Source organism: Panthera pardus, unplaced genomic scaffold (genome assembly GCF_024362965.1).
Source record: "Panthera pardus isolate Hobbes unplaced genomic scaffold, ASM2436296v1 HiC_scaffold_6, whole genome shotgun sequence".
Classification (NCBI taxonomy): Eukaryota; Metazoa; Chordata; class Mammalia; order Carnivora; family Felidae; genus Panthera; species Panthera pardus.
Window position 1 is genome coordinate 36,632,660 of NW_026526991.1, and position 26,270 is coordinate 36,658,929.

Here is a 26,270-nt window from a genome sequence, read left to right on the forward strand (position 1 = left end):
AATACAAAATTAATTCCGAATTGCAAAACTTTAAAAATTGGTGTTATAATTGTACAGGATACTTTAAAAATTGACCAGTAAGTGCTTTGAAATCAAACTCTGGTCACTTGTTCCTACCACAGATGTCTCATTTCCTATTCGACTGTCACTTCTTAATATCACTTTAGTCTCTACCACCCACAGTGCCTCAACAATGTTAGTATCTTAGTAACTAACAATACCATTGACCTCTTACTGAGAAGACCAATATTTCTTTTCTACACATTGACTTGGACCTAGATTTCCACGCTTTCAAAAATAAAGAAGGCTTTCCAGTTTATTATTTGAGGCAGGACACACAAAAAGCTTTTGTCCCAAGTACACTGTAATTATAAGCATAATTAATAACTAATAGCACATCTCAAAAGGGTAAAATTAAGTCACACCTCTCTCTTCAAATTATACTTTTTTTCCATTATGCATTTCATTAACTTCAGCTTAATTTCATCTGCCATTGTTAGCTAAACCCCATTACTTACACTTCAACATTAATACAAAATAAATGTGTCTATTCTACTCTTAACTCAGTTATTATCATTTGCCAAGTAGAAGCAATACACAAAAGGAATCTGCATTAAGCATACACTTTCATTTATCTAGTTCCTACCATATCTCAGGCAGATCTTATTCTTTACTTAACTTTTGTGTTTATAATTAACCAAATCAAATCAATTATTCTTTAGGGATCATTCTTCAAGGTGGCTGCAAACAGAGCATAAACAAATAAAATGTCCACCTAAATTTTAAATTCACCATTTTGTTTTCAATAACAAAGAGGGAAGAATTGAGCCTCAGTAACTGTCATTGGTGCTGCCTAGAGACACTAGAGCTATCTAGAGCTGATTAGAGATCATCTAGAGCTGAATCTGAAATGGAGCATCCCCTAAAAAGAGGAAGGACTATTTCCAACACTTGATATTATCTACAATTGCTAAATTATGGAAACAGCCCAAGTGTCCATCGACTGATGAATGGATTAAAAAAAGATGTAGTGTATACGTACAATGGAATATGAGCCCTAAAAAAGAATATCTTGCCATTTAAAGCAATATGAATAGGGCTAGAAATATTAGGCTAAGCGAAATAAGTCAGTCAGAAAAGACAAATACCATATGATTTCACTCATACGTGGAAATTAAGAAACAAATGAACAAAGGGGGAAAAAAGAGAGAGAGAGGCAAACCAAGAACAGACTTTTTTTTCTTTCTGTTTTTTTAAAGAAATAGACTGTTAACTATAGAGAACAAACTGATGGTTACCAGAGGGGAGGTGGGAGGGAATGGGGGAAATAGGTGATGGGGGTTAAGGAGTGCACTTGTGACAAGCACCGGATGATGTCCAATGTAAGTGTTGAATCACCATATTGCATACCTGAAATTAATATTATACTGCATGCTAATAAACTGGAATTTATATAAAAACTTCTTTAAAAAGGACAAAAATAACTTTTTCTAAAAAGGAATAAAGACAGACTGTGCAATGAAGACTAGTTAAATTAATGTTGGAAAATATATAAATCGCTAATAATAAGGAACAAAAAGTTACCAGAAAAAGTGAAGAATGAGCCCAAGTGTTGGTCTAAATGAAAAAGAATTCAAAGAAGTTTGTAATACTATTAACACTTTCAACCAGTGGTTCTTACCCTGAGATCTAAGAGCTAAAGAAGCCTGTGAATCACCTAAAGCTGTACATAGCTTTGCGTCTAATTATGAGCATAGATACCCTATTTTTTTGAGGAAGGGGTTCTATAGCATTCATTTAATTCAATATTTTAATGGGACTTGCGACCCAAAAGATTAAGAATCACTCATTTTACTATTTTTTTAACCTTTATATTCCCAAATGTAAATATTATAACATGTAATTCAACCAAGTATTTTTCGTCTGCTTCTAGAGATCATTTTTTATTTATTTATTTTTTTTAACATTTTTTATTTATTTTTGGGACAGAGAGAGACAGAGCATGAACGGGGGAGGGGCAGAGAGAGAGGGAGACACAGAATCGGAAACAAGCTCCAGGCTCCGAGCCGTCAGCCCAGAGCCTGACGCGGGGCTCGAACTCACGGACCGCGAGATCGTGACCTGGCTGAAGTCGGACGCTTAACCGACTGCGCCACCCAGGCGCCCCTAGAGATCATTTTAAATGTTCAAAACATGAAAACTAAGTAGTGACTACCAAAATAACCTAGGATTATTCTTTTTTTCCCCCCATTAGGAGAGAGCTATTAATTCTTAACATGAAATTTATATTTTTAAAGTTAATCTAACTTTGAAAAATAACCCTTTCCTTTCCAGTACTTTTATTATTTAACAGATCCTCAGTGTTGATGGTCTAAGTTACTAGGCTGGCTTTTTTCAATAATTCCCATCTAAACAAAACAAGTAAATAATTTAAGGTACCAAAACATATAGATTAGTCTATTCCATTTGGCAAAATATATGTTAACAATAATAAATGGTTTTAAATAAATTTGCACAATCTAAATTTAAATCTCTAATAAAAAAGGCAAGATTGTTACTTGTTTGCAGAATCCCAGAGACATCTCAAGTGATACAACAACCTGATCCAGGAGAAGAATGAACCACATATTTTATAAGCTATATTACAAAACTGTAGTCATCAAGACAGTATGGCACTGGCACACACACAAAAGTGACACACATATCAACGGAACAGAATAGAAAACCCAGAAATGGACCCACAACTATATGGTCAACCAATCTTTGACAAAGCAAGAAAGACTATCCAGTGGAAATAAGAGTTTTTCAACAAATGGTGTTGGGAAAACTGGACGGTGATATGCAGAAGAATGAAACTGGACCACTTTCTTACACCATACCAAAATAAATAAGTCAATGAAAGACCTAAATGGAGACAGGAAGCCATCAAAATCCTTGAGGAATGCACAGGCAGAAACCTCTTTGGTCTTGGCTATAGCAACTTCTTACTAGACAATGTCATCAAAGGCAAGAGAAATAAAAGCAAACATGAACTATTGGGACCTCATCAAGATAAAAAGCTTCTTCACAGCAAAGGAAACAATCAACAAAACCAAAAGGCAGCCTACAGAATGGGAGAAGATATTTGCAAACAACATATTTGATAAAGGGTTAGTATCCAAAATCTATATAGAACTTAATAAGCTCAACACTCAAAACACAAATAACCCAGTGAAGACATGAATAGACACTTTTCCAAAGAAGACACCCAGATGGCTAACAGACACATGAAGAAATGCTCAACATCCCTCATCATCAGGGAAACACAAACCAAAACCATGAAGAGATACCACGTCATACCTGTCAGAATGGCTAAACTTAACACAGGAAACAACAGATTTGTAGAGGGTGTAGAGAAAGAAGAGCCCTCTTACACTGCTGGTGGGAATGCAAACTATACAGCCACTCTGGAGAATAGTATGGAGCTTCCTCAAGAAACCAAAAATTGAACTACCTTATGATCCAGCTATTGCACTACTATGTATTTACCCAAAGGATCCAAAAATACTGATTCAAAGGGGGTACATGCTCCCCAATGGTTATAGCAGCATTATCAACAATTGCCAAATTATGGAGGGAGCCCAAATGTCCATCAATTGATGAATGGATAAAGAAATGTGGTGTGTGTGTGTGTGTATTTCTCTCTCTCTATATATATGTGTGTGTGTGTGTGTATATATATACACACACACACACACACACACACAATGGAATATTACTCAGCCCTAAAAAAGAATGAAACTTGCCATTTGTAATATATTTGTAAAGACATGGATAGAGCTGTGAAATAAGTCAACCAGAGAAAGACAAATATCTATGATTTCACTTATATGTGTAATTTAAGAAACAAAACAGATGAACATATGGGAAGGGGGGCAGAAGAGAAGAGAGAGAAACAAACCACAAGGGACTCTTAATGATACAGAAGAAACTATGAGGTGACAGAGAGAGATGGGTGGGAGGTGGGCTAAATGAGTGATGGGTGCTAAGGAGTGCACTTGTTGGGATGAACACTGGGTGTTGGATGTAAATGATGAATCACTGAATTCTACTCTTGAATCCAATATTGCACTATATGTTAACTAAAATTTAAATTTAAGAAAGGGGAATTTTTTTTTAATTAAAACTTGAAATAGAAAAAGTAAAATAAAATATAAAGTTGATAGATAAAAAATTAAATAAATAAATAAATAAATAAATAAATAAATAAATAAATAAATAAATAAAAAGTAAACTTAAGTCAAATACACATACTAAGTGAAAGGTGGGAGAAGGAAGATTGAAAAGAACAAACGGGCGCCTGGGTGGCTCAGTCGGTTAAGCACTGACTTCGGGTCAGGTCACGATCTCACAGTTCATGAGTTCAAGCCCCGCATCGGGCTCTGTGCTGACAGCTCAGAGCCTGGAGCCTGCTTCAGATTCTGTCTCTCTCTCTGCCCCTCCCCCACTCATGCTCCGTCTCTCAAAAATCAATAAACATTAAAAAAATTTTTTTTTAAAGAAAAAGAACAAACGAGGCGTCTGGGTGGTGCAGTCGTTTGGACGTCCACCTTCAGCTCAGGTCATGATCTCACGGTTCGTGAGTTCAAGCCCCATGTCAGGCTCTGTGCTGACAGCTCAGAGCCTAGAGCTGGCTTCGGATTCTGTGTCTCCCTCTCTTTGTGCCCCTCCTCCACTCACACTCTGTTCTCTCTTTCAAAAATAAAGATTAAAAAAAATAAAAAGAAAAGAACAGAAGTAGAAATATTTTATACAAGTTTAAGTTTGCCAGATTAAAAATGACCCTCCTCCTAAAAAACAATAATTATTTCCAGATAATTTAATAATGGAATTATACTTCCAAATCTGTCTTTGGTGGAAAATACTATAAAGTATTAAGCAGTATTAAAGGTTTATAAAAGCAGGTGTTGTAGACAAAAGGACAGATTCACTATGTTTAGATAATGGCTTCATACTCAACAGATGCAAAGAGCAGTCAATTAAGAATAATAATCTTTGAGAAATAATTGTTGACAAAGAGCCAGCTGTAATGAAATTCTGAATACTCTAAAAATAGTCAGTTTTAAAATAAAAAAAATAGTTGTCATGATACATTACCTCACTAAGATGGCATAAACATTCTTAAGAAACACACAGAGAAGAATAAAACAATAAATGAGGAACAGCTTAACATGCCAGGAGGGAAAACTAGAATTTTATTGTGGAGAATGATAAAAACTTGTGGAAGCAATACAACAACTGAAACACACACAGCTGGACATTTTAAATTTCAAATACAAAGAATGATGAAAAACTTACTTGGGAAATGAAATCAACCAGTTTTGGATAAAAGCACTGTCACATAGCTGGAAATTAAATAATAAAAATAGATAGATAGATAGATAGATAGATACACAGACAGACAGATAGATAGATATAGAAAGGAGCACCTGGGTGGCTCAGTTGGTTAAGCCTCTGACTCTTGATTTTGTTCCGCTCAGGTCATGATTTCATGGTTTGTGAGATTGAGCCCCGTATTGGGCTCTGTGCTGATAGCATGGAGCCTGCTTGGGATTTTCTCTCTCCCTCTCTCTCTCTCTGCCCCTCCCAGACTTGTGCATGTGTGTGCTCACATGCATGTGTGCATGCTCTCTCTCTCTCAAAATAAACTTTAGATAGATTGATAAATGGTAAATTAAGCATTTTCTTGGGCAATGCTTAGAACATAGGACTTTCACAGATCACACAGTCTAGAAAGTATAATTTTCAGACTAAATGAGAAGAAACTAGAGTAAAATTCTGCTTAGAAAGGAAAACTCCATTCATCTTTCCATTTTGTTTTATACTATAATCACCAATATCTTTTATCTTTCATATTGGAATGTGAATTTTTAAAGGCAAAGATTATGCCCAGTTCACTTTTGTATTCAAGCACAACACCTAGTACCATGTTATACTAATAAAATCTTAAATAATATTTGTAAAAAGTAGAATACAGACACCCAGAAGTTGTAAAGTGTAGAGACTACTGACCTTTCTTATCTTAATTCCAATAATGACTACAGCAAATTTTGAATACTGAATTTGTAGAGGGGAGAGACAAGATGCTCAAGGATTGCTTAGTCCTTTCTCTCACTTTTCAACTATCAGTAGGGTTAAATTCATTCCAATCACATTTGGTCCTTATAGCCTAGAGAAGTGATAATTCGTACTACCCAAATAAAACATGTAAACTGATTCTAAAAATATGAAGCGGTAGATAAATGGTTGAGGAGCAATGAATGTGAAATCTTAAAATCTCCATTTGGGTGACCTTAAATACAATATATCTAAAACTAAATGCATTATTTCCCCCAAAGAATTCTTTGAATTATCTTTGATTCCTCCATTTCCCTAAACTCATATAAATATCAGTCACCAAGAACTACCAATTTTCTCTGCACAAATTCTTTTAAAAATCATCACTTCCTTTGCATTTCCATTGCTATCATCTTGTCCCAGGCCAACCCTCAACTCTAGACTACCACAAAGGTGATTGTTGCCCCATGGAAGAATGATTCCAAACAGTTTAGCAGACTAGTCTCCAGAAACTGGCTGCGATATTTTTTTCAGACTTTACTCTTAGCTACTTAAAAATTTTATGAATGCTCTGCTCTCTGTTCCTGTCTATGTGTTTTATAGTTTTCCATATTTACCCTTTTGCTTACACTGCTCTACCTACTGGAATGTTCCTATACTCTATCCTTAGCTATATTAAATTTAACACATAGACAATGAGGACCAACTCTGTGGTGCTAACCATATGCTAGAGACCAGAACTCATATACTAGTAAGGTCGAAAGAAGCAAGTCATTCTAACACAACATGCTAAGTGCTCTAATAAAGGTAGAAATAAAATATACAAATAATTAGTTTTGTTATTAATGTAGTATAATTTGATCTGGGCTTTGAAAAAAAGATGAGAAATAAATGTATTGTTACTAAATATTTGAGGTGGGGCAGAGGATTGCACGAACAAAATGAGGGAGGGGAAAAATACATGGCACACTAAGGGAACAAGGCAGCAGAAGTACAAGGTATACGAGCAGAGATAGAACCCCAAAAGAAGTACTGGTAATACTATACCACTCCTTTCTACCCCCTCCCTTCAACTTTGGTTGAAAACATACCTTGAAACTGAGAACTAAAAAAAATAAAATTAAAAAAAAACCAAAAAACTGAGAACTGACATCAAATTATTTCAGCCATCTTCATAATTAAAGTTGATGTGGAGTCAGATCATGTAGGGAGTTCAATCATTTATTAACTTGGATGACCCAATAATGACTGGTCATATGTTTTTCTATCTCAAGATTCAGGTTGACTCACGCCCTCAACATGATCAGGGATTTAACAGCAGGGACTAATAAGGTCTGTAGATAAAACTTTTAAATCATTACATTCCCTAGGATTTGAGAACTAGGAGCCACCCTAGATCACTTTTAGTCAAGTGATCCATAACTATTTTTGGTTGTTCGGAAACAAACTCCTAAATTCACTTTCAGGGGGTACAAGAAAACTGACTGAAGGACACAAACCAAGAGTCATAATCTCTAGTACTTTGGGGGGGGGGCTGGAGAAATTATTTCAGATGGAGATGCTTGCTAGGGAATGAAGATAACACTTGAAGATATAAAGGGAGCTTTCTGCCACACAGAGATGTGGAACAAAATAGCCAGATCTGATTTTTTTTTTCAAGAGAAACTACAATCCCAGATTTATGGTGTTTGTGTGCATGTGTATATGTTAAATCTGTCAATTTTGAAATGTTGGCTGGAAAAAAACAAACAAACACTTACTGGTCATGTAAGACATTTGTATAAGCCACATGAGATTGGGGGGCAGCTATTTTCCACCTCAGCCACTGAGGAACACCTCAGGTGTTACTTCTTATATGAGGAAACTAGGGCCTACGGTTAAATGTCTGTTCAAGACACACAGCTAATCAGACTTAGAGATGGATTATCCAGGTCTTCTGACTCTGAGTCCAGTCTGCCTCTATCTGAGGGGAGTAGAATATAGGGAAGATTAATAATATTTATTAAATGCCTACTCACGTGGTAGGTTTTAACATATATCTTAATTACTTTTACACAGCCCCTATAGGCAGGAACTATGATTCCCATTTTTCATATGGGAAAACTAAGGCTCAAAAGCTGAACCAAGTTGCACAAAATGATACAGCGCAGCAGTAAAGTATCAGAGCCAGGATTCAAAACTAAATGTGATGACCACAAAACCTATACTCATTCCATGCTACCTCCTATTTGCTTACATTAACAATGAGGTTCCAACAGAAGAGGAGACAGGCGATAAGGCCAGAAGTTGAAGGACTTTATTTTGCAGGAAATATAGACCTACTGATGACTTTTGAACAGATGAAGGACAGGACCAGAAGTATGATTCTGGAAGATAATTGGAAAGCAGTATGAATGGAAAGGCAACTGAAATATAGAGTCTGAAGGCAAGAATAACAGCTCAAAGTTATTGCTAAAATTCTGCTGCAAGACTTAAAAAGGAGGAAATTAAACTATTTGCTACGGGAATGGGAAGCAGCAGATGCAAGAGAAATTGAGGGAGAAGAGATGACAGATTATGAGCCTGAGTAACAGGAAGAATGTTAATGCCATTTATAGAGAAGCCCTTTAACCACTGAGGTGATGAAGTTATAAAACAAAAATAAAGGCAGACCCTAGCAGTTATGAAGGCATGTAGGCAAGCAGGGTTTGGGTCTTGTGTGTGTGTGTGTGTGTGTGTGTGTGTGTGTGTGTGTGTGTCTGTGTGTGTGGGGGGGGGGGGGGGGCGGTTTGTAAACCAGGCAAAGAATCTAAATCATGATAAACCAAAAAGATAGGTTACTATTAACTGCAAGCTTCCAGTGAAAGGTTAATGATTTGACAAAATTTATATAAACAACATAAGATGAATATCTAAACATATAGAAGGCACTCAAATTTATTCTGACCAGCTAAACATAAGCATAATTTAAATGGAACGAGGGGAGGGGCGCCTGGGTGGCTCAGTCAGTTGAGAGTCCGACTTCGGCTCAGGTCATGATCTCGCGGTCCGTGAGTTCGAGCCCCGCATCGGGCTCTGTGCTGACAGCTCAGAGCCTGGAGCCTGCTTCAGATTCTGTGTCTCCCTCTCTCTCTGACCCTCCCCCATTCATGCTCTGTCTCTCTCTGTCTCAAAAATAAATAAACATTAAAAAAAATTTAAAAAAATAAATAAATAAATGGAACGAGGGGAAAAAAAGCGGGAAATGTAATAATGAGAGATATCTTCATGAACTTTGTTGCACTGAACATGTTAATTATGGAAAGATATGGGGGATGGGGGCTCAAAACTTGGGGAGGATGTATTAAAAACTAGAATATAAATTCAGTTCTAAATGGTCTCATCTAAAAGGAACAATCTGAAAGCACCTTCTATATATCAAATAAGCAAAGTACGATGACAAATCACCCTGCGTTCCCAGATTTGCTTGCTTTGTTGCTCTCCCTTACTTATAATTGCAGTAGCAACCCAGGGACAGGGCTGACACTTGCCACTATCTTGTGGTGTCATATTATTTCCACACTTGAGGTCTCCTAAAAAGATCCAGAAAAACTGAAAAAGGGAAAACAGAGTTCAGGGAAATACATAAGGAAAGTGAATGAATAAAAGTTGAATACAACAGAGTAAAACAGATGACACTAATTATTTCTGTTTTCTCATTTTCTATTTCAAACACATTTTCTGGCTTCATATGTTTTAAATTAAATGTGAACACAACGTCAATACACCACAATAACCACCATCACCACCACCAACAAAAACTACTTAGGATGGCCAAGAAGAAATGTAATCTATTAAGATGCAATAAAAATAATTTAAGAGAAAGCTCAACAAAATAAAAACCTATCATAGCCCTACACGTTCTGCGTTGTTCAATTAAAATGATAGTAAATTAATTACACAGATGCTCGCCAAAAGGAACCAATTCTCAGCATCCAATCCTAGTAAGGATCGTTTCAGTGACAATAATAAGAAACAGGAGAAGCAGCATATGGCCTCAAGAACCTGGAAGCAGAGAGTCAAGAGAGGCCCTGGAGGTTCAGGCAGGGTCTTAGAACAGCCCTGGGCTTTGGCAGTCACCAAGGACAGCTTGGATTTCCTGTGAGCTGAATAGGTTTTCCCCAACAGATTCTAAACAAAGTTACAAGAAATGAAAATATGCATTAATACACATTGATAAATATATTTATAAATATATTTAAGTATATTTAAATAAATATATTTATATATCTATATATAGGTAATCTATATTATATAATATAACCCATATCATTCATTTGCTAGGACACAGTTTCTTAATTTTAAAATTACAATTAGAACAAATAAAGACACACATTCTTAAAGAAAATTTTAATTAAGCTTGATAACTGGTTGAGCTGTCTCTGTAATCTAGATCTATTTCTACTTCGTAAAATATTTTGGCTACTCTAACTCAGAATATCATTTCCTTCTTGTGTTTTTGGAAGAATTTTCTAGACTTTGTGAAAACCAATAAATTTTCAAAGACCAAGAGATGGTACATTTGCAAATGTTACAGATTTATACATTCAGTCATTACTTCCCAATGACACAGCCTCGTTCCCTTGAAAGGGGCATAACAAAATCTTATCTCTTGAGATGAGACATAGGAAACCCCTTTGTCCTGAGTCAGCAAAGCATTAAAAAGCTAGTGCTTTTTCCTGCAGATGGTTAACCTCATCTATATATGTAATGACTTTTAGAAATTTTAATCTGATGTGATGCCTGTCTTGATTTTACCTTCAAATTCTCAGGGTATCTTATTGTAATTTGCAATGTATTGAATGAAGTACAACATTTTCACATAGTATATACACAGAGATCATACCAGAGACAATAGATGTCTAGTTCATTACCACATTTCAAGGGGTACCTTCAGTAACACTCATTATAGATCTATGCTTCACTTCATTCAGTCTTTAAGCATCAATTACTTCACTCATCTGTATCCCAGAAACTGTTCAAGTTGCTGAGTAGAACAGTGAAGAAAGCAAACACTGTTCTTGGTTTATACCTAGCTAATAATGTAGCTGCAACTACAGACAAGCCAGTGGACAATGACAATAGTGTGACATTTGTTAATATGGCAGAGAATACAGGTTGTTATAGGGGACATTCACATTTCTAGAAGTTCCTGACAGTTTACTTCTTTTAAGGAAAGACTTAATTACACAATCACCACTATACAGTATCATCACCACTATCACCATCATCATTTATTAGCCACGATTTATTGTACCCATGCTGAATTTCCAGTTCTACATTGGGTGCTATAGTATATCATCTTTAATCTTTACTACAGCTCTGCAAAACAGGTAAAATTTTACTTCCGAAAAAGAAAAAAAAAAAGCTGTCACAGACAGATGTCAGCTCATAAGTGCCTGGCACTGACATACAAGTCACAGTCTTCTCTACTGAATGTGACAAGTGTCCCAGTACACCAGTATCAGACAAGATCTGTGGCCATGACAACTCCATAGTCATGTCTGAGCACAGACAAAATCAAGGGCATGGTGCAAATGCAAAAGTGGTGAGAAATGAGGCCTTATGCCAACAGGCAGCAACAACTAGCCGCCAGTGTGAAGGAAACAACATGGAGGCAAATCCACCAGCCTCAATCAAGCCTTCAGCAGCTACGGCCCAGACAACATCTTGACTATAACCTCATGCGACCCCAAATCGGATCCACTCAGTCAATCTCCTAGAATTCCTGGCCCACAGAAACTGTGTGAGATGGTGTAGTTTTAAGTCACTTGTTTTGCAGCAACATATGACATTAATATAATTGTGTCAATATGTGTGTACTTCTCCAGTTAAAAATTTATGAGGTAGGTCATATAATTAAATATTCATTAATGCTATATTTTCCTTTAATTCTTAGAGATTAGAGTTTATCTTCTTCTAGTTCTTTGAATAATCTTTTAACAGTCACTTAAATCCAACACCTGAGTTCAACAAGGATCAGCTCCTATTGTCATTGTTTTCCCCTTTGGTTACACTTTTAATTCTTTGAACATAGCTACTTAAATCCAACATCAGTGCTCACTTGGAATCAGTTTCCTAAGTATGAATCACACTTTCCCGTTTCTTTGCACATCTAGTGAGTTTGGGTTAAAAAGCAGAATTGCAGGGAATTTGTTGTAGTGAATCTATTTTGTTTTTCTAAAGGTTTTGTTATGGTTGAAATTAACTCCTCTGGACTCCCAACTATGAAATCTATCTCCCTTCAGTGTGAAGCAGCTGATGTCTCTGCTCAATTGCTGATTTGCTACCCTGCCCCCTGAGGGTATCCCTGAACCTGTGCAGTGTAGCAGTCAGACAAAGATTTGGGTAGATTTCACAGACTGTGGGGTTCACCCTATGTTTCCAGGGCTCCCGAGCCTAAATTCCCACTTGCTAGCCCTGAGTTCTGCCTTTAGAATTCATGAATTCAAGCAGGCTCCTGATCTTTGCCACCCAAATTGTGTGCACTCTGGGGAACACACTCTTTCAAAGGGGCAGTAAATTTGCAAATCTTGTCAGAAGCTCTCTTTCAAAGGCTTACCATGCCCTAGTTTTGCCAGCAATTTTGCTGGATTCTGCATGTGACCTCTGCATGTCACATGCAGAGACAGACAAACCCTCCAGGGATTGTGGCAGAGCTTGGAGCTTAGATCTCAGCCATTTCTGTCCTGCTTCTACAATATATTCCTTAAATTTCCATCTGCTCTGATCTCTGAACTTTGTCATCACCACCTTGATGTGGTAAGGATGCAGCTTTCCACTGCCAGATCTAGGGGGGCTTGGAGCACAAAAGAAAGCAAGAAAGCCATGAACTCCCAGTTCTTATCCATCAGTAGAAACCTCTATAATAAAGTCTTCTCAACTACCTTTTGTCATCTTCCCAAACCTTCCAGTAGTTGTTTTTTAATGATCTGGCCACTGTTTATCATTGTTGTTTGCTAGAGAAACTATCTGATCTCTTCAAGTTGCCATTACCTGAAGTTATTTTATTAGCTTCCTATCATGTCTTCCTGCTTCCATTCTCCCCTTCTAACAGTCTCTTCTCCACACAGAAGCCAGAGTCATAAATCACATATCACATAAATCATAAATCACATATTACACCCCACACAAAATCTTTTTTATTTTTAAAGAGAGAGTGTGTGAACAGGGAAGGGGCAGGAGGAAGGAGAGAAAGAATCTTAAGCAGGTTCCAAGCGCAGTGCAGAGCCTTGTGCAGGCTCAATCCCATGTCCCCGGGATGATGGCCCTAGCAGTATGGCCTACAAAGTCCTATATAAAGTTATCCCAGGCCACCTCTCAAATCTTATCATTCACTAGTCCCACCTGGACCATTCTTCTGTGCTTTCAACCCACCTAGCATATTCCAGCTTGGTACCTGCTCTTTACTTGGCCTGAAACACTCTTCCTCCACTTAGTTGTACGACTGGCTTTCTCCAAGTTTCTGTTCAAATTTTGTCTTGCTAGAGAAGACTTCCCTCATCACCCAATCTAAAATAGCATTTCTCTCTACCACACCATCCATCTTCTTCACCTTCCCTTCCATGCTTTGCTTTTCTCTATTGTGTTTACTGCCACTTGATCTCACTTATTTATGTTTATATATATATACCATATATACGCTTGGTTTACTATGGATCTACCCTCTCTTAAACATAAGCTCCATGTGGCAGGAATTTTGTTGCATTCAGTATCATAACTGTAGGGTCTAGAATAAAACCTGGTAGGTAGGAAGTGCTCAATAAACATTAGTCAAATAAATGACTGGGTTAAGTGCTGCTATTTGCTAGGCATTATTGTATCAACTCATGTTACTTTCATAGTACTCCATCAAATAGGCACTATACTTATCCTTATTACAGATAAGGCACCTAAGTACAAAGCGTTGAAGTCCAAGTTAACAAAACTAGTAAGAAGTGGAGCCAGGACTTGAACTCTGGCAGTCCTGTCTGCAAAGCCCATTGCATTAGTCTACTCTGGCTGTCATAACAAAATATCACAGACTGAGTGAGTGACTAAAACAACAGAAATTACTTCTCACAGTTCTGGAAGCTGGACGATGGAGGTGATGGCAGAGTTGGTTCCTGGGGAAACTTCTATCCTTGGCTTGCAGATGGCTGCATTCTGTGTCCTCATATAGATTTTCTCTGTGTGCCCTCTTGATGTCTCTTCCTCTTCCTGTTGGATTAGGGCTCCACCCTTACTGACCTCATTTAATCTCATCTCCTTAAAGGCCCTATCTTCAAATACAGTCACAATGGGGGGTTAGGATTCTAACATATGAATTTGGAGGACGGGGTCCCGATTCAATCCATAACACTTGTAATTTATATCCATAAAATATAGTTATTTTCAGTATCTTTCCTTTTTATTTTAGAGAATTAAATGTTTCTTCTCTAATTGTTTTTAGGCAGACAGAGAAGAAACTTTCAGGACTCTGACCAGACCATAACATCACCTAGTAAGAGAAATCTACTAAAATAGCTACCCTGAGGATCTTCAGAAACAACTTGGTCTCATAAAACACCAAAATGATTGGGCCAAACATCTGCTGGTGCACTTTTACACACTGTGCATTAACTCAAGTGAAGCTCTGGGAATTGTGTTTATTTGTAACTCCTCATACAGAATCAGCAGAAAACCCCACTTTATGTGGGTCCCTGATGGAAATCCTTTCCAGTCTCCTTGGTGCTCCTTTAACACACCATGCATACTCCCACATCAGAGCCTATGCACTTCCTGTTCTCACTGTCTGGCATGTTTTACCTCCAGATAGCTTCATGACTCATTTTTCTCCTTTCTAGGTTTCTTTTCCAGAGATATCTACATGAATTCTTGCTGGAACAACCTATATAAATTGCAAACAAACTTTCCTCCTGCACTTCCTCTATTTATTCCTCCCTTCTCTACTTGATTTTTCTGTGGCATTAAAAATTGTCTTTCTTCCTTCTAGAATGCAAGCAAGATGAAGACGGGGTTGTTGTTTATTTGCTATTTCCCTAGCTCCTAGAAAAGCATGCCACACAGTAGACGCTAAGTGTTTGCTGAGAGAGTGAACAAACTTCCCCAAGGTTACAGAGATAGTGGTAGAACTGGAATTTGAATCACATCTGATACAAAAGTCTAAAAATTTAACTGCTAAATTATACTGTACATAGACATGTGATGTAAGTTTTAATAAGATACAAATATAGTCAAAAGAGCAAAAACTATTCTTCTATGACACAAACAACAGACTTCATATAGAGACAGAGAAAATGCCTATAGTTTTTCTTTGCATGAACAAAAATTAATATCCCTTACAAGCATGAATTATAAAAATTCATTATTTTAATAGTAAAGGCAGCTGACCATTTGCACAAGTGAATATTATGTATAAAAGTATGCAGGGCCAGGTACTTTTCAAAAGTGAACAATCTGGTCTAGACTCCACTGTTGTTGGATAACTAAAAAATTGATTGTAAGGTTTTCCCAAAAGATAGTATTTTACTCCTAGCCCAAGAGAATGAGTAAGTGGTGTCACTCATTCATTCATTTACCAAATATTTATTAACCACTTATAGTGACTGGGCACTGTACTAGGGATACAGCAGTAAACAAAACAATTCTTATATTCTTAAAAGGGAAAACAATAAAAACAAAACAGAACAAAGGAATGTAGTCGTGTCATAAAAATGTTGGCTTTGATAATAGCCTTTGTAATTCACTCTTAGATAATTCAGAATAAACTTTCATTACAGTGAAGACCTCAGATGACGCAAGTTTGAATCTCCATTGCTGTGACCCTGATAAACTATTTCAAGTTGCAATTTCACAAAGAAGGGAAAACAGAACCCATCTTGCAAGCCTGATATGTTAAAAGAGAAAATATTCAAGAAAACACTTAGTACACGGTAGAGTAAATAATAAATATCAAATAACCCTATTATTATCATTAGGATGTGCAAACAATCTAATTCTTTTATTGTGTGAAAACCCATATGAAAGTCTTGGGCTTCATATTTAATTGCTGGGTTTTTTTTTTTTTTTTCTTTTTTAGGAGCTACCATGAGTCATTCATTCATTCAACAAATGTACACTGAGAATTTAAGCCCTGTTACCAGGTGAGTACTGGGTATTAAGAGAGCAAACTGAAGAGATGTGTAACTTTTCTACAATGAACAGTACCTTTAAAGAAACCAGTATTTACCTATTACAGGAGGACCCTCTAGTGGTACTTTGTATTTCGGAGAATGCTCAGTGAATAAAGTTCACTAGTAAGTGCAAAGTTGGGAAAGCCTAGTAGCAAAAGGGAAGAAATTCCAGAAGCCTGACGGTGTCCTGTCATCTCTGCTTCTAACATGTACTCACCTCAGTAGAATCTAAATTTCTCCAAGGCAAGAAACCCAAGAGCCTACAAAAATTCATGGCACACAGTAGATACTTTACAATTTTCACGTGAACTGGTACATATTTCGGGTATATATTTCAGGTCTTCACTACTACCATCCTATTCCATGACACAGGCATCTCTTTCTTGTACTACAGAAATGGCATTCTAACTGGACTCTCACCTTTTGCTCCATTAGTCTGTTCTTCAAACAATTATTAAAACTATTTTTTTTTTTCAAATATAACTTACATTAAGTCCCCATATTGACCAAATGACTCCAAAGTTTTCCCATCACACTTAAAATTTCAGAGGACTGGAGATCCTGCGTGATCCGGCCCCTGCTTACCTCCCTGACCACACCTGCCATTTCCCCACGCCTGGCTCTAGACACTCAAGCTTTTCTACAGAACCTCAACCAGTCCTGCTCTTTTGTGCCTCTGGGCCTCTTTGGTTCCTGAAATCCTTTCCTGTGGCTCACTGCAGGCTGGCGCCTTCTCCTACTTCTTAGCACCTAAATTAGAGCAGTCTCCTCACACAATCGCTATCACATCTGTTTTCATTTATTCTTTCTTGGCCATTATTATTTTAAATTATCTTGATATATTTCATAAAGGGTTGATTTATCTTCTGCCGTTTCCACTTGGAATCTAAAAGCATTGTCCGTCTTGTTTCCCACCATTCAAAAACTTTTTGTTGAATTACTCAAAGAACAACGCTCCTGCACGATTCCCTGTCTCTTTAAATTTGGAAAATACACAAGCACCCAAGGACGATAGAGATAACCCGGAAGAACGTACCAGGCCCACCCTGCCACGAACCCGACCCCGCTTCCGCTGCCCCGAAGCGAGTGCCTCCCGGCCCCGCCTCTGCCCGCCCAACCGCACACCTGTTTCCGCTCTTCTTCCGCTAGGGAGACTCTCTGTTGGGCCGGATGGTCTCTCGGCTCCCAGCCCGCCCCGCCCACTTGCCATTCACCTGATCCCATCTCGGCTTCCACCAGGAGGCGCGCCTCGGGGGACCGAGCCTCCGCCTCGGCCGCTGACCGCCTCAGCACCCCCAGCACGGTCTCCGGGGGCAAGTCGACCAGTTGCTTCCACACGGACTCAGTGTAGAAGTCCACCGTATGTGCACTGGAAATGGACAGGGCTTCTCTCAGGAACTGCAGCAGTCCCTGCAACTTGGCACGCAACGTGGACAGGTCCTGGGTCACTGGGAGCGGAAAAGAAGCCGCCATGACGCTCACCCTCCCGGGCTGTAGGTGGCGCAAACGTAGCCGCAAGGCGAGGGCTCGGTCGCAAGTAACTCAGACCGTATGAATACGTCTCCGATCTGGACTCTAGTTGGGTGATCGATTGCTTTTGTCTCATGACGTACTTTCACAGCGTCCATTGTGATTTTTCCTGGCGACTTGGTTGGTGTGCCATGGCGCCGGTGAGGCCGGCGGCTCGGTGGCCGGCAGGGAATTTTGGGTCACGTAGCGACGGAGTTTCCCCGGTCGCATTCAGGAAAAAGAATGTGAAGCAGAGGACGTGGCGATCTAATCATCAGCAGGCCTTCGTGGGAAGCGTTCGAGAGGGTATGTAAGAAGGCAGCCTTTTACAAATCCTCAGGCCTGCGAAATCTTAGGATATGAGACTCGCCATAGCAGGGAAGAAGGCTTTAGGATCCAGACCCGGACATCCTTGGGGCAGAGGGGGCCATTCCCAGACCTCCTTGGGGCAGAGGGAATATGGGAATATGGGAGCTATGGGCTTCCCATAGCTCAGAAATGGAAGATGAGGCGGTGTTGCTAACTACTTTAAACGTGTTTCCCGACTTAACCCCATTCTTGATCAGAATTGTTTTTCTTACAATTTTTTCTGTGAAACTGTAAGCAGAGGCTCTATGGGTCCACTTCTGCATGTATTAAGGCAAAGGATATAGAGAAAGATGGGACCGAAATGTACTGCCCCAAATCCTTGCTGATTACAAATATCCCAAAGCTTTGGAAACCGTTTTCTTTTATTGATCTTAATGAACTTCGCTTTAGTTTGTTTTTATTTTGTCTTGCTGTCTGCACGTGTCCTCAAATCCCATGTGGAATGTATAAGCTGTAAGTTCAGTTTTCTCGTGATTGCTAGCTGTACAGAAAATCATGCACTGTCTTCTCTTTTTTGTACTGAATTTCTTTCGAAAATCAGTCATACTGTGCTTTTCTAAGGTAAAATAATTGATGTGAGTTTTTTCTGAAAGTATTGGAGACCTAGAGTAAGTGTTTTAGATGAATGAAGGAATTCATTTTGATTTTGGGTGCAGTCAGTTGGAGTTATGTAACATTAGTCATTTTCTCTTCTTTGAGATTATTGAGTGTGTATGACTAATATTAGCTTTGTCTTTTTGCGAAGGACCAGCATACTATTCATTACATTCTCTTAAACTTGTTTTATGAAATGACTTCTTAAAGCAAAACTAGTTTTGCTAGTAAAGTAATTCGAGTTTCTGAATGTGATGATGTAAAAAGTTTTCCATGTTAAATTAATAGCTACATTTTTCATGCAATTTATTTTCTGAGAAAGTTAATATATGACTGATATTCTTCAATAGGACAAGGCTTCGCATTCCAAAGAAAACTGAAGATTCAGCAAAATTACAAGAAATTGCTGTGGAAGGAAAAGAAGGCTCAAACCTCACAGGAATCCCAGTTCACAGATCGATACCCTGATCATCTAAAACATCTTTATTTAGCTGAAGAGGAAAGACTCAGGAAGCAACTTAGAAAAGTTGAACAGCCTTTATCACAAGAACAAGTTGATCAACCTTTGCTAAAAGAACAATGTAGCACTGCCCAAGCTTTGTCTGAAGAACATTGTAGTGCTGAGCAGCCTCAGGCAGCAGAGCAACATAGCATAAGAATAAAGTATGTATTATTTTCTTTTCAAGTCCTTTAGATAGAAGTAGTGTTTTATGAAAGAGTTTATAGGACAGTTTGTGGTATTTGGAATTTTTCTCATTTAAGGCATTTTAGAAATCACAGTGAATTATGTGAAAATATTTTCAGGGAAGCTTTCTTTTTAGCTAAAATGACTGAATTAGGCTAATTTATGTTAGTGGAAGAAGTAATGAAGTTGGAATTAAAAGATGTGGGTTTTGGATTTCAGCCTCAAATGCATTTAACTTTTTTGGACCATGGTAAACTCTTGTTAGTAGTACATGTTGAAAAAAACCAACAACTACTTTGAGAGATATTATAGTATAGTGGTTAACGTCAGACTCTGGAGCTGGACTTAACATACTGGTGCCTCTTCTTTGAGATAGAAATGATAATAAGAAGCATGTGATTCAGAGCTGCCATTTGTTCAACTCCAGAATGGATATTCACACAGACTCTGTGGTACTCCTGACCCATCTCATGGTGCTATGAAGACTGGTTTATTTATGTAAGGTATTTAAAAAGGTGTGTGGTATATAGGAAGTACTACATAGGTGTTAGCTGCTGCTGTTACTACTATTCTAGATTTTTTCCCCCAGAGGACATAGACTTGGTTGCAATTAAACAAATAGATGGCATAGCTGTATGACACTTGGGTTTTAAAAGAGCTGACTTAACTTTCTCTATGCATACCTCAAGTTAAAATGTGCTAAAACCTAAACTGGCACAGAATCCAGCTGTTACTTGGGACTCTTAACTTTTTAGTTCACTAAAATACCGTTCTTTAAAGTTGTTAGTATCTGGAGCGCTCACTGCCTCCCTTCGGGGTGCCTGGCTGGCTCAGTGGGTAGAGTGTGTGACTCTTGGTTTCAGGCTTGTCACGTCAAGCCCCACTTTGGGTGTAGAGATTGCTTAAAGTTGTTAGCTACTTGTGGTAAAAGTAACAGGAAATAAGACCCCAGGAAAAAGTACAATTGCAAATAGAAACAGAGATGCTAAAAATTCAATTTCGTCAGTAGGCATGTGCGTCATATTATTGAATAATGGATGTATAGTTCTGGCAAATCTAGAAATGCAGGTTTCTGTCATTCTTGGTAATAATTGAGGTAAGGAGGGTTAAACCACGAGACACAATATGAAGGTAAAAATCATATTGTTAAAGATTTCTTAACTTTGAGGTCAAAGCAGGAGAAAGTTACTGTGAAGAGGTTAAATAGAAGTGTCATAATTGGAGAAAGGGGAATACAGAAACAATGAAGTCAGCAGAGGACAGTTGTAGAAAGTAGAGATTGTTCTTGTATCAAACACTGTAAAGTCCAAGAAAAACGGGACTTTAAGAACAAGTCTTTGGATTTATGGTTTAAGTAATCATTGGTGACTTTGGAGAGATTTTCAGTAGATAGTCTTTATTAACGTGGATGTAACTACCTAAAGAATGGAGACCAAGAAGGGAAACACTTGGGGAAAAACCTGGTGCAAGAAAGGAAAACATGAGCAGGAGAGAAGAATGTCACTAGAACTAAGGGAATGAAGTTTTCAAAAATAGTGAATGGCCAATTAAATGAGACTAAATAATGCCCATTGATTCAATCTTCATATTTGACTAGAAGGCCATTTTTGACGTGGATAGTTTCATTAAAGAGAACAAATGCCAAATTGCAAGGAGTTAAGGAGTGAATGTGATATGACATCTGTAGTCTATTTTCTGTTCTTTCTAGGTATTTGACAATGAAAGGACAAGGAATAAGACTGATAGTTAGAACAGTACATAGAGTCTGGTAATGAATAATTTATGCATTTGTTCAAGAAAGGAACTGTTGAAATATGTTTTATTGTAGTTGTGAATTGGTGTAGTGAAAAATTGAGACTGGGAAAAGGAAGATTAATTACTGAATCAGATAGCTTGAGAAATGAATGTCATCTGAGCTTCAGTAGTTGAATTAGATTAGAGTGGGACATCAGAGGGAGAAGTACTTTAATATAGAACAGTTTTAAATGGGGACTAGGTTCAAGGTGTAGTCATTCATGATTGAATAGGTTAAGTAGAGACAAGTTGATCAAAGCAGTTTGGGATTAAAGTTCATGTACCACCCACAAGTTCTGTAACATCCTTCAATTTAAGGTTTTCTTCCTACTGTCATTTCTGTCATTCTTGTGCTGCTTTCCTGTTTGTTAACATTTTAGAATCTTTCAAAGCTTTCTGTGTTGTCCCTGGTTGAAATATTTCTCAAAGAGTCTCTATAATTACTTATTTATAATTATTTTTTAATTGTATTTTGAAAGCTGTAACTATATTTTTAATATTTTTTTTTGACATTTTACTAATAAGATTGATGTCCTCTTCCAGCCTCTCTTCCTTGCTCTGTTCATTTGCATCAGTGACATTTTACTGTGCAAGTACTATATTTGACATAATTGTGTCATAATTTTGGTTGCACCATTTTTAATCCTTTGATTTACATATCTTTATCTTAAAAAGCTCCATTACTATTCCAAGGAAAAATAAAAAGAAAACATCAAATCAAAAAGCACAGGAAGAATATGAACAAGTACAAGCTGAGCGTACTGCTAAGAAACAAGTAAGATCTTTTAAAATATTTAAATTCTTTTTTTTTTTAATTCTAAATGTATACATAAAGCTGTGCTTCTTAGTATGTGTATATAGTATGTTTTCTGTAAATTGCTATTGAATAAATGAGTGGTCGGAGAAGAGCTGGAGAATTTTAACTAATTCCTCAGTCATTTCTATTATCCTCAAGAAGGCATGCATACTAGTAGGTCAAGAATAGGCTCTTAAAGATACTGCTTATAGGTTAATGAGTATCTGGGACAACAGTTTTTAAGAGTATGGTCTAGGAACTTGCACTTTTAACAAGTGTCTCGAGATTTTTATGTATAATAAAATTTGAGATCTACTGACTTAAGAAAAATAGATTATCGTAATTTTACATTGAAACAGGTAAAAGAGGGAGGTGTTAGAATAAAATACTCCTTTCTAAAGAGTTGATCTTGCCTATTAAAAACTTACTAGATTAGTTTAGCAAAAAGTTACCACTCTTTATTGTCATTCAGAAGCCCAAAATTATAATAGTCTTTTTCAAATGAAAACAAGATGATGCAGAGCTTCAACAAAATTGTTCAATCTGTGGTTTCTATTTTTTGCATTGAAGCTATATTAATCCATCACTTTAAAAAGGATAGCACATTAATCAAAAACTACTTCAAAGATGGTATTGACATGAAATTTCTGTTATGTCTTAGCTTTAGAGTTTGTATAATTAAGAAATCTGGAAGTTTAACATGTACAATTCTCCTGATTATTTTTAAACTGATGGTAGACTAGGATGAAGGAGAAACATTTCTCCATGGAAGTATTGTACATTTGTTTCATAGTTTGTTACATTATGCTCTTTTCTAACCAGCAACAGTCAGTTATTAACTGCCACCTTTGGAAATGGTATAACAAGTAAAGTAAGGACCACTATACCATAAAACGTTTGGTATCTTTTTGAAATTTTCTTTATATATATGAATATTAATGCTTTGTAGTCATGAAAATTGATAGTTTCTTAGAATTTATGGATATCAGATGTCAGGAGAAAAAGCCAACACCAATCAATCCATGAGAAATCAAAACTACATAAATTAAATAAGCACCCATAATAGATGCTAAAACTTCAATTTCTTTTGTTTGTTTGTTTGTTTTTGTTTTTTTACTTTGTTTAGAGAAACTCCATAGAGGTAAACTATCCTGTATATACCTGAATTCACAAATAAATTCCAGATCTTTTGTGCTTGTTAAAGTAAATGAAGTATTATACCATAGGAGGACATAAGTTTGAGTGCTAATCAGACTTTGCATTAACAAGATCTAGATAGGAGACTTGGTCTTACAGGGTATTTGGGATTTGGGACAAGTCACTTTCCATATCATGGAATGTCAGTTCTTCATCTGTAAGATGAAGATGAAGATAATAGCCTAGAATGACAGTTTTTTAAGAATAGAATATGCTATGATATGAAAGCACTTTGATAATTAAGTTACATACCAATACAGGCTGTTGTCATTTGGGTGCTATATATGTTACTAGGGAAATTGAGAAACAGCACATGTATTGCTTTTTTTTTTTTTTAAGAACTTTTGTTTAACTTTTGTAAGAATATTGTGCATTTCAAATAGTGCTTTTCAGGTTTACATAAAAATTTGAATTATTTTTCTTATACTCAAATGAATTTGAGTCTTTATCTTAGCAAATCAAAGGAGCATAACTCTTAATCACAATCATAATGCCTAGCAGTGTTTTGCCTACTATATAGTCAGTAAATGTTTCCTTAATTAAATCTGTCAGATGGCAAATTAAATAGAATACCAGATATTCTACAAGTGAAGATTTTTGTATTATATGCAGTAGGTAATCTCTAAAATCCCAGATCTAATTAAATGATGAAATCTTACATATATATGCCTTCTTTCCTCTGTGCTCTAATTTTAGTTGTAGCCAAATAACTAAAAAACTTTAATAACTTTGTGTTAGTCTGTGTTAGAGCATTATAGAGTAAAGGCAGAAGGTAACTACTTAAGCGACAGGTAACACCTCTTATTTTGCAAAATCTAAGACAAGCCTAAAGTGTTTGCATGGTAATAGCTATTTCAACACAATGACTGAACTGTATCTACTGTTTGTTACTAATGCAAATTGCATGTTAATAATTGTAGGAATTTGAGAAGAGAAAACAAGAGAGAGAAGAAGCTCAAAGGCTCTATAAAAAGAAGAAAATGGAAGTATTCAAAATATTGAGCAAAAAGACTAAAAAAGGCCAACCAAACTTGAATTTACAAATGGAGTATCTTCTTAAAAAAATACAAGAAAAAAATTAAAGCAGCCATGTTTTTAATTAAAAGTTAAAATAGGTGCCCTCTATTGAGTTCTTTTGTATATATACTGTTCCTCCTAACAATTAACTAAATTTTTCAACATAAAATGGATTGCTGAGCTACGCTAAGTATAAAATGTCCAAATATTTTTTTTCTTGTGAAAGAAAATTTTCTGTATGCTATGCAATTTATTTGTTTCTTATTTATTTGCCTTCAAGGTGGCCCAAAGAACTGAAAGAACTTTCTATTTGAATGTGTTTAAGCATGTAATATTTTTGTACCGTATGAAATTCAGATGAAATTAAATGTTTTGAAAATAAATGAGCACAGCTTTCAATGAATTATTTCAATTAAATGTTTTAGTAATGGACTATTACATTTTTAAAATTTTTTTTTAAACATTTCTATTCATTTTTGAGAAAACACTAGCAGAGGAGGGGCAGAGAGAGAAGGAGACACAGAATCTGAAGGAGGTTCCAGGCTCTGAGCTGTCAGCACAGAGCCAGACCCATGAACCATGAGATCATGACCTGAGCCAAAGTCAGAGGCTTAACTGACTGAGCCACCCAGGCACCCCTCCACTATTACGGTTTTAAATTCAGAAACATGAGAGCAGGTTACCCAGGTGCTGAAACTATCCTCTGCCCCCACTATATTATCCTGTGGTCTTTATTTATTTCTTATTAGTGCAACAGTGATTTCAGGAGTAGATTCCTTAATGCCTCTTACCCATTTAGCCCATCCCCCCCTCCCACAACTCCTCCAGCAACCCTCAGTTCTCCATATTTAACAGTCTCTTATATTTTGTCCCCCTCCCTGTTTATATATTATTTTTGCTTCCCTTCCTTTGTGTTCATCTGTTCTGTGTCTTAAAGTCTTCATGTGAGTGAAGTCATATATTTGTCTTTCTCTGACTAATTTTGCTTAGCATGATACCCTCTAGTTCCATGTATTTACAATTGGCAAGATTTCATTCTTTTTGATTGCCAAGTAATACTCCTATCCATTCATCCCCCGATGGACATTTGGGCTCTTTCCATACTTTAACTATTGTCGATAGTGCTGCTAAAACATTGGGGTGCATGTGCCCCTTGGAAATAGCATACCTGTATCCCTTGAATAAATACCAAGTAGTGCAATTGCTAGGTCATAGGGTAGTTCTATTTTTAAATTTTTGAGGAAACTCCATACTGTTTTCCAGAGTGGCTGCACTAGTTTGCATAGCCACCAACAGTGCAAAGGATCCTCTCTGTGCACATCCTTGCCAACATCTGTTGTTGCCTGAGTAGTTAATGTTAGCCATTCTGACAGGTATGAGGTGGTATCTCATTGTGGTTTTGATTGTATTTCCCTGATGATGAGTGATGTTGAGCATCTTTATATGTGTTGCTGGGCCATCTGGATGTCTTCTTTGGAGAAGTGTCTATTCATGTCTTTGTCCCATTGCTTCACTGGATTGTTTGTTTTTTGGGTGTTGACTTTGGTAAGTTCTTCACAGATTTTGGATGCTAACACTTCAGCTGATACATTGTCTGCAAACGATTCTGTCGGTTGCATTTGAGTTTTGCTGATTGTTTCCTTCACTGTGCAGAAGCTTTTTATTTTGATGAGGTCGCAGTAGTTCATTTTTGCTTTTGTTTCCCTTGCCTTTGGAGACGTGTTGAGTAAGAAGTTGCTGTGGCCAAATCAGAGAGGTTTTTGCCTGCTTTCTCCTCGAGGATTTTGATGGCTTTCTGTCTTACATTGAGGCCTTTCATCCATTTTGAGTTTATTTTTGTGTATGGTGTAAGAAAGTGATCCAGGTTCATTCTTCTGCATGTCACTGTCCAGTTTTCCCAGCACCACTTGCTGAAGAGACTGTCTTTATTCCATTGGATATTCTTTCCTGCTTTGTCAAAGATTAGTTGGCCATACGTTTGTGGGTCCGTTTCTGGGTTCTCTATTCTGTTCCATTGATCTGAGTGCCTGTTTTGTGCCGG

The 26,270-nt window shown here is 37.1% G+C and overlaps 2 protein-coding genes across 11 annotated transcripts in view; one reads left to right on the top strand and one right to left on the bottom strand.

The window, feature by feature from the left end:
- Nucleotides 1-17,741, bottom strand: part of METTL25 (methyltransferase like 25) — a 155,748-nt gene extending 138,007 nt beyond the window's left edge. For all 10 annotated transcript variants that reach the window (XR_008419711.1, XR_008419712.1, XR_008419708.1 and 7 more), the window contains exon 1: nt 17,483-17,741. Coding sequence is in view for 4 of the 10 variants with exons in the window: in XM_053895816.1 (XP_053751791.1) it covers nt 17,483-17,741 (259 nt within the window). In the remaining 6 variants the exon portion in view is untranslated. The remainder of the gene's footprint in view (nt 1-17,482) is intronic.
- A 131-nt stretch (nt 17,742-17,872) lies between these two features.
- On the top strand, nt 17,873-24,615 carry CCDC59 (coiled-coil domain containing 59). The gene is made up of 4 exons (XM_019455251.2): nt 17,873-18,083; nt 19,091-19,403; nt 21,895-21,994; nt 24,133-24,615. Exons 1-4 carry the CDS (start codon nt 17,873-17,875, stop codon nt 24,292-24,294), a joined length of 786 nt encoding a protein of 261 aa, XP_019310796.1. The 3' UTR covers nt 24,295-24,615.
- The last annotated feature ends 1,655 nt before the right edge of the window (nt 24,616-26,270 follow it).